At 35.4% G+C, this 9,857-nt stretch overlaps 1 protein-coding gene across 1 annotated transcript; it reads left to right on the forward strand.

Moving 5' to 3' along the window:
• The first annotated feature begins 2,062 nt into the window (after nucleotides 1–2,062).
• LOC147401198 (Leucine-rich repeat protein kinase family protein) lies at nucleotides 2,063–9,007 on the forward strand. Its single transcript, XM_086442380.1, has 13 exons — nucleotides 2,063–2,237; nucleotides 2,332–2,467; nucleotides 2,581–2,652; nucleotides 2,769–2,840; nucleotides 3,020–3,091; nucleotides 3,259–3,330; nucleotides 3,423–3,494; nucleotides 5,471–5,577; nucleotides 5,730–5,903; nucleotides 5,984–6,316; nucleotides 6,827–7,081; nucleotides 7,835–7,968; nucleotides 8,076–9,007. Exons 1-13 carry the CDS (start codon nucleotides 2,156–2,158, stop codon nucleotides 8,295–8,297), a joined length of 1,803 nt encoding a protein of 600 aa, XP_086298506.1. The 5' UTR covers nucleotides 2,063–2,155; the 3' UTR covers nucleotides 8,298–9,007.
• The last annotated feature ends 850 nt before the right edge of the window (nucleotides 9,008–9,857 follow it).

Raw genomic sequence — 9,857 nt, forward strand, 5'->3', positions numbered from 1 at the left:
AATTGAGCTTGGATTAATGAGCTCTAACATGATGGTCAGGTTGAGGGTTCTACAACTTAGGGTGAGCCTATTCATCCTCCAACTTGCCCAGTTGCAACCCTAATTATTAAAAGGTGTTGTAGGGAATTGATTTTTTTTAAAAAAGAGTTTTACTCGACAGACCTAATTATTGCATTTTTATTACAAAACACCCTTGGAGTTTTGACAACTCTCTCAAACCTTACTTTATCAAGTTTGTTAATTCATGTCAGAAAATTCAAATTGATGTTGTTAATTTGTTGCCTAGCATACCATGTAGTGGATCCTAACAACATCAAATTTGTGGTACTAAAAAATATATGTTGATGGCATAAGATTATAAAAGGATAAAATTATAAGAATTTTGAAAATAAAAATAAAAAAGAAAGTTAATTTCACTATTGTATTTTAATTTTAAATATGAGAGTTCAGTAGTCATCCACTTTAAACACCTTCAATCAAGCTAAAAATGGATTTTATTTAAAAAAAAAAATTTCCTTGAATATGAGGTTTTCCATGAAATATTGAAGGTTGTAGTGTTGGGTTGCCAATTTAACGATCTATGTGAGCTCACCAACCCATAGTAAGGTTTGAAAGCTTACTAAATTAGTCATGATAGCTTAATCTCGACTACCAAGTAAATTTCTCTTTTTAGAAAATCATAGTAATGGTAAGGGACACATGAGAAATAACGAGCAAATAGTTTTCCTTTATATTATTGTTCTTTTTCCACGAAAATCATTTTCCAACCTGAAGTGATTTTTCATCCCAAGAAAGAAAATTGATTTTGCTTATCTCCTAATATTCTTGCACTCACTCTCTCTCTCTCTCTTTCTCTCTCTCTCTCAAATTAAGAACTTCCTCTCTTTTATATTTTCTTAGGCACAACCAAACAGTGAGATTGATCTCACAATATACATTTTCTAAAACAATTCATTTCCCTTAAAAAATAAATTCCTTTCAATCATACAGACTCAAAGGGCATGTTTGGTGACGGCATAGTAGGAGTTGTAAGTTGAGGTCATATATATATATATTTATAACTAAGTGTCGTGTAGAGAACATATTGGACTTGTATTTGGGCTTTGCCCAATTCATAAATCATGATCTTGTCCAAACACTAATCCCAAGGCATGTGCAACGCCCACACATCACACACCTGATGTGTCGACGTTGCATGGTAGGAGTTGTAAGTTGAGGTCATGTATATATATATAATTTGGTATCATTTAGAGAACCGATCGGGTCTGTATTTGTGCTTTGCTTAGTCCATAGATCATGATCTTGTCCAAGAGATAGTCCCAAGGCACGTGCAACGTCTGTACAACACACACACCATGTAAGTGAGGTAGCGTCTCATGGGTGATTCCTGAGAAATTAATGCTTATGTTGAGTATCAAACTCATGACCTATGGGCATTAATCGTTAGTCTTTCAATATGTGCAAGATTTAAAATATTGTATAAAAAAGAATAATTTAGTCTAAGAAAAAAAAAATCAGTAGTGTATCAATCGAATCATTCCAATACAATCCCATGCATTACTCTAAATATTTCGTATCGTATTCAGTTGTACCGACACATATCTGTCAGTATATTCTGATATTTCGAACATAATACGTATGAAGTGGACTACATTGGGGAGACGATTTCACCAAAATTTTGAAGCGGGTATGTTGATTCACAGCCGGGAGGGACCAAAGATGTTACAAAGGTTTCCCCGATACAATACAATTGTAGCATTATTTTTGAATCGAACCAAACATCAAAAGCTGGCTTTCTTCACGACTTCCCAAGTTCCTGAGACCTCAATTGTCCCTCTCTGTACCATTTTCAAAATCTCAATTTGAAAAAAAGAAAAAATAATAATATAGCTTCTCCAATATGCTCAAAGCAGATATAAATGAAACAAAAGAAAAAATAAATAAAAGGATGTAAAGTAATCACTTTCTCGTAGTGCTTGAAACTAATAATTGGAAAAATCTTCACTTGTACACCACCATCATCACCTTCGCACCCACAACACTCCCACCCACAGTACTAACTGTTCATCATCTCTCTCTCTCTCTCTCTCTCTCTCTCTCTCTCTCCAGTAACTCAAAACACCCACTGAAATCTAACCAGAAAGCTCATCCGAAAATGGGTTTGTTGGTTTTTGTTCTTTTAGTAGTTGCAGCAACAACCCTTTTAAGCTCTTTCTCTATAGCTCTCACTCAAGATGGTAAAAGACCCCCGCCACCTCTTTTTTTTTTATACTTTTATTTAGTAGGTTTGATCTTTTATTCATCAAAAAAAGGTTTGATCTTTGATTTCAGGCTCGACATTGTTGGAAATCAAAGGGTCTTTGAATGATAGTAGGAGCTCTTTGAGAAACTGGAGAGCTACTGATGCTTCTCCCTGCAAATGGACTGGCATCACTTGTCATTCCCACGACCATCGTGTCCTCTCTATGTATTTTTCAAATCCTACCCATCTTTACTTCTCAACCCTCAACTTCTCATCTTTATTTTCTTCGGTTTCTATTTATTTTTTATTTTTATTTTTTTTACTTTTGGGTTCCTCAGAAACTTACCTTACATGCAACTTGGAGGGATTATTTCTCCAAGTATTGGGAAGCTCAGTAGATTACGGAGACTGTAAGTATTCTCTATTCCCTTTCTACCCCAAAACAATCAAAGACAAAACAAAACAAAAATTGCTTTTTTTCTTTTTTTTTGAACTTTTTTTTTTTTGGGTATTATTTTGCTCTCAGGGCACTCCACCAGAATAGCTTACATGGATCAATTCCTACTGAAATTACCAACTGCACAAATCTCAGAGCATTGTAAGGGAAAAATGGGTTTTCTTCATTTTTCATTTTTAAGGGTTATTATTATTATAGGCCAGTTTGAATCACTGAAGAAAAGCATTTCATTTTCCCAAAGAACTCTTTTTCATTTTCAAGATTTTTTACTTAAAGGTTGATAGATATATTAAATAGTTAGCTTGTTTTACCAATTACAGGTATTTGAGGGCTAATTATCTCCAAGGAAGCATACCACCAGAGCTTGGAAATATTTCCCATCTCACCATTCTGTAAAATCTATTATTTTCCTGACGTGGTTACTTTGGTTTCTTTTCTTATGGTTGTTAACATTTGATTTCACTATTTATTATACATGATATAAACTATAGTTTTCTCTGAAGCTCTAAATTTGATTCCCTTCCACACCCAATTTAATTCCTCAAAACATGAAATGTAGGGATCTATCCAGCAATTCACTCAAGGGATCCATACCTCCGTCTATTGGTTCTCTCACCAATTTGCACTTTTTGTACGTTCAATCCCATTTTCCAGCAACATTATGGAATTTGTGTGTGTGTGTTCTAACACCTTTCATGTACTTACCAATGTAATGCATCTCAGGAACCTATCCACCAACTTCTTTTCTGGAGAAATACCTACTGTTGGAGTTTTGAGCACTTTTCGAAATAAATCGTAAGTCATCTTATCTGATTCCCACCATTTTCATTATTTGCTTATGTAGCTACAAGCTCTTAGAATTGGTTTAGAATTATATGCCAAAATTCAAATTTAGTGAATAATTGTAATTGTTCATTTAATAGATTTGGTGGAATCTCTCCATTTCTTTCCAACTGGCAATACAAAAATGTGATATGGGCAGTTGGTTACCTAAGTTTTAAGCTTCAAGATCTACTTGGGACTTATCAAATAATGGTCACCGTCCGGCCCTCTCCTGAATGTATGTAATATGTCTGCCATCACCATTAAAGGTCCATGAAATGTCTCAATGTTCAAATGGGTATCTAGTTTCTGTTGTTCTACTTTTAGAAAACTGTGTAGTTGTTGTGGAGTACTAACTTTACTCTTGGGGTTAGTTTAGACTTTGGAGTCTATTTGAAGTTTGTGTTGTTGTATTACTTGTTTCTGTTTAAGGGTGGAATCAATTGTAATTAAATGGTTAACTTACCAGATATGATATGGAAGCTCTTTAGTAAATATGCATCAATTAACCATCTAGGTGATGTGGGGCAGCACAAGTGTTCACAATGTTATTCACTTACCCCTGAACAACCTAATAAGATGCTAACCATCAAATCACATGCATCCATTTGGACCAGGGGCGGAGCTGGGATTTTCTAGTAGGGGTGCAAAGTATAGTTAATTGATTAGGTTGAAATGCTTCTAGTTTTAGATGAGTAATTTTAGGGATTGAGTCACTTCTTTAGTCTATAGAGAAGACCTAAGTCAAGAGGGCAATGTCATCCATTTGAAAATTTAGGGTATCTCAAATATTCACCGAAACATCTACATGCCCCCTTGACCTCGGACTTCTCTAATAGACTAATGCAAAATTATCTCATTACCCTCGTCTTCAATGTGAAACCAGAATCCCATTGATTTATCTTCCCAATCTCCAATCCCTAGTGTAAAAATTTTTTCCCTAGTGTTCAACTGTAAAATCAACCTACTTCAAACTTCAACCTAAAGAACAAGACACGATTTTTGAAGTAGAAGACAGTGAGATTTTTTGATAAAAATATTTTAGGATATTTTACAAGGGATTAAGATGAGATTCAATACGATGGATTGAAGATGAGGTTAAATAAACTAAAATTAATTTATAGAGGTTGAAGAGATTTAAGATAATTGATTTTAGGAAGAAATATTAGGGATTTTTTGTTTGAGGTTGAAAACGAAGGTATTAGGTTATTTTTTGTAAGTCTAGAAAAGAAGAAGAAGGTCAAAGTGGGCATATGTCCTCAGTTTAGGGGTATCTCAAATATTCAATAAAATGTAGAAGGGTGTCTAAATCACCCAAAAAATTGAAGGGGGCAACACAGTCAAAGGGTGCACGTCATTGGTTTCAAAACACAGGGTTATCTCAGATATTCACCAAAATGTAGAGTTGTCTAACTCATCTAAAAAATTGAGGGGGGGAGAGTCAAGAAGGTCAAGGGGGTATGTCATCAGTTAGAAAAACCTAGGATATCTTAAATATTTACCAAAACTTGGGAGGGTTGTTGAAATCACCCAAAACAATTTAGGGGTGTTGGTAACTGAGGGAAAGGTGTGGGGGTCGAAACAAATGAAGGGGAGGAGAGGCAGCCTGACTTAGGGGCATACCATCTGTTTTTAAAAAAACAGGGATTTCTCCCATAATAATCAAATCTATAGGGGTGTCAAAAAATTGAGAATTGCACCCTTCCAAGTAAAAATATGGTCATTGGGTCCCAAAAAGGTGTTAGGATATATGATGATCAGGATCATCCAATCAGGCTGATTTTTGTGTTAGAAGATACCCTAGGTGTGGATTTGATAGGACCAACGATCATGTGATCCATGTGTGCAACAGGGACAAAGGGTATATATAATACCTTGTTAACATCTAAACACCTATTTTGTTTTATAAGTTTTTCTACTTATTCTGAAGAATTTTGTTGTATACACAGGTTTGTTGGCAATTTAGACCTCTGTGGCCTGCAAATTCAAAAGCCATGTCTGGGCACACTGGGATTCCCTGCAGTTCTACCAAATCCAGATAGTAACGAAGCTTCAGGCAAGTTATCGATCATATTGCTTAGTGGGCATGATCAAATGTTAAATGGTCCAACTAGTATTGTATTGGAATCCTTGAAACCACCTAACCAAAATAAGAATTGAAGTTGTCCAAAATCTAATACTTACTTAACCATGGTGGAGGTACCGCAGTCTCTAACAAACGGTCCTCTCATTATCCTAATGGAGTTGTTATTGGTGCAATGTCAACCACGGGTCTTGCTCTTGTTGCTTTGTTTACTTTCGTCTGGGTTTGTTTACAATCAAAGAAAGAAAGAGCTGTCAAGAAATACACCGAAGTGAAAAAGCAAGTAGATCCAGATGCAAGTAAGTTAGAAACTTGTGCACATTTCTTTCCCTCTCTATGATTATATTGATCTAAATTATCTATCTACATTAAACAATAGGTGCCAAACTTGTAACTTTCCATGGTGATCTTCCATATTCTTCATGGGAGATCATAGAGAAGCTCGAGTCACTTGATGAAGAGGATGTGGTGGGTTCAGGAGGATTCGGCACTGTGTACAAGTTGGTGATGAATGATTGCAGTATATTTGCAGTTAAGAGGATAGATAGAAGTCGTGAAGGATCTGATCAAATTTTTGAAAGAGAGCTTGAGATCTTGGGAAGCATCAAGCACATAAACCTTGTTAATCTTCGAGGCTATTGTCGACTTCCTTCCTCCAAGCTTCTCATCTATGATTATGTGGCCTTGGGAAGCTTAGATGACTTCCTGCATGGTAAGTTCTTTTGCTTAATTAAGAGAGCTGGTATTGGCACCCCAACATTTACTTATTACACCCCAATTTAAAATAAAGACAGTAAGTGACTGGATGAGAATAAGTAAAAGTTGTGGTGTCAATAAAAGCTCTCTAGTTTTATTTTTATTTTTATTTTTTTGCAAGATTTCTATTTTTTGGGTTTAGGATTTTATATGAGCCTAATCATAATTGAAAGCAACTACTGAAATTGCTGGAACAAGTGTTAATGTTTTGTAATGCTGAGATTATAATTTGAGCCAAACCTTTGTAATATTTGAAGAGTGTGTTTTAATCTTTAATTGGGGTGTGATAAAGAACTTAAGAAATTGGGGTGTAATAAGTAATAGTTAGGGTGCCAATAGGATCTCTCTTAATTAAGTTGGGATTTGTACTTATATGAGGAAATCCATACATTTGACAACATGAATGATACTCACTATTTATTAAATGTTTTGATCTATTAATTTCTTGTATCTAAATTGTCTACAGAAAATAAGCAAGAAGAGCAGCCTTTGAACTGGAATGCTCGTTTAAGAATAGCTCTTGGCTCTGCCCGGGGATTGGCATACTTACACCATGACTGCTGTCCACGGATAGTGCATCGAGACATTAAGTCGAGCAATATACTTCTTGATGAGAACTTGGAGCCTCGTGTTTCTGATTTTGGTCTTGCTAAGCTTTTAGTAGATGAGGATGGCCATGTCACTACTGTGGTTGCCGGCACTTTTGGTTATTTAGCACCAGGTGCGTTCTTTGTTTCATTTTCCACTGACCTCATTATCTACGCTAGATTTTCTATGGAAGTTAGTTTTTCTATAGAGGGGTCGATACACGATATTCATGAACTATACCATATTATATCTTTCTTAATGGATCTCGGGCACCATATTCAGCATGTCAAAGTGTAGGCTCTGCCATATAGCATTACATTAATAGGATTCTAAATTGTATGGTAGGGGGTCAACTCATCCGAACATATAATACCACTAGAACATAATGTTTTGTCCTCTATAAAATTTATGAATTTGTAGTAAATATAACCAAATGCTGATGGACACCATATGTGCAACGGTGCTAGGAGGAGAAATAACTCATCATCAATGAGTACCACACCTAAGGCTCAATATCTTTTTTTCTATTATATATATGGGTATCCAGACTTAGTTCGACTATTCTCTTGGACACATGAGTCACCCCTTTCTTGATACACGGGGTTTTGAACTCAAGACCTCCCATGGACATGTGACTTCTTTATGTATGCTTTAAGGTTGTGATCTTTCAATTAGTTTCTGTAAAAATAAATAAACATATCTAGGTCTTTGATTTTGTTGCATTAGTTTGAAACCAAACCCAAGCGTCACATGGCCGAAGTTGTTGCTAAATGAAATTATTATTTCTGATTGTCAAATAGTTATCTTTTATCATATTCTGTATTTTCACATTCCATAGCAAAACTCATTCTTTTTATATTTTTTGTATATTTTTCTACTAAAAAAGAATATCTGCAAAGCGGTCGAGCCACTGAGAAGTCAGACGTTTATAGTTTTGGAGTTCTTTTATTAGAGCTTGTAACCGGGAAGAGACCCACTGATCCATCCTTTGTGAAGAGAGGATTAAATGTTGTTGGCTGGGTGAGTACATTTTAACCTATCAAGCATATTAGATTGTAAGCCGATAGGCGTGGCATCATTTGTTTCCAAATATCTCAATAAGGGTTACTTTCATTTGAGTCTTGCAGATGAACACTTTAGTGGGAGAGAACGGATTGGAGGATATTGTGGATAAAAGTTGCACCGATGCAAACGTGGAGACTGTAGAAGTGGTTCTCGATATCGCTGCAAGATGCACCAATGCAAATCCCGATGATCGCCCCTCAATGAACCGGGTCTCGCAGATGCTAGAGGAAGTCACGTCACCTTGCCCGAGTGAATTCTACGAGTCCCACTCGGATTATTCTTGAAGGGAACCTTAAACCAGTTTTTTGACAGCCTACTGCACATATGTTTTAGCTGTGTTAACCATCCCCTCCCCATTTTGTGAGCTTGTTGTGTCTTTATCTCTTGGGGCTTGTATTTATTTGTTTATATGGGTGAGATTTATTTCTGTTTGAAGTGCAAGAATGAACAAAGAGAACCTAGTTTGATAAGCTTTGAGGGGTATCTGATTATTTCTCTTGAAACATTATGCAACACTTTTGAGAGAATCTTAAATGCATCCTAGGAGATCAGCTCTTGTTGACAACCACTTACCCCAAAAAGACCGATCTCATGGGGAAGGTGCAGCTATAAATATAAGAGGGTCATAGGTCAAATTGGGACACAATATTGTGAGCAGGTAACACCCAGGAGCCGAGGTGGATAATACAACACTCGACACTCCCCCTCACTCAAAAGTATGAAAATTTCCTTTGAGGAGATTCGAATCTGTGACCTAACGAAGCATCTATGGTTATGTGTGCACTACCACTGATCTGATGGGGAGGGCGTAACTATGAAAATAAAAGGGTCACGGGTTGAATTGAGGCACGATACTTGAGCACATGATACTTGGGAGCGGAGGCAGATAACACAACAATCAACAACTCTCTAATCTCTCTAAATGCCTTTAAGTATTTGTTTGCTTAAAACAAATTGTCGACAATGTTTCAGCAATTATCTCGATGTCTAGAGTGGGTTTCTTTCACCTTAGGGTCCCATTAAGTATCATGTATCCTAAGATGACATGTATAAAATGGTAGATAAAAAATTCATATTTAGCACTTTTAAATATAATCATTGAAAATTATGGTTGATAAAGGTGATTTTGCATCTTTCTTCATCCTATATATTTATTAAAAATAGGTGCTGAATCATAGTCTATAATTTGATGTTGAATATCTAGATTTCATCAAAGTTTCTTTATGATCCAAAATTTCAAAAAAAAATTAAGATAATTTTACATATGTTGGAAATAAAAAATTGAAATCCGACTCGTTACCTCGACACCAAGGTACTTATGAATCTCCAATCTTTTTGCTATCTTCACATCATAAATACTCCAAGATGACATCTTCAAATTTTCATTTAAATTCTTTAAAAAAAAACAAAAAAAATTATCTTAAAGGAAAACATAATAAATATTGTGTGGTGCTAACCCAGTTGTTTACAAAATTTTTGGGGTGGTAAGACATACCCCTCCACATTTTGGTAAGCATTTGAGATACCCTGCTATGTTTTCAAATTGATGACATGCCCCTCGAACCTTGGTCTTCTCTTGCAGACTAATGAAAACTAATCTAAATGCCCCATCCCCTCAATTTTTTTTTTTCCGCCTACGATCCTTAATTTTTCTTTCTAAAACCAGTCATTTTCAAGTTCTTCAACCTTTACAGTAAATTACTTTTAATTTATTTAACTTCATCTTCAATTCATAATTTTTAACCTTGAATTAATCCCTTGTTGAAAACCCTTAAATGTTCTATTCAAAATCCCATTATTTTATGTATTTAAAATAAATCAATTAAGAGTTATAAATTAAAAAA

This window comes from Akebia trifoliata, chromosome 5 (assembly GCF_017979445.1).
Source record: "Akebia trifoliata isolate Shusen 1 chromosome 5, ASM1797944v1, whole genome shotgun sequence".
NCBI lineage: Eukaryota > Viridiplantae > Streptophyta > Magnoliopsida > Ranunculales > Lardizabalaceae > Akebia > Akebia trifoliata.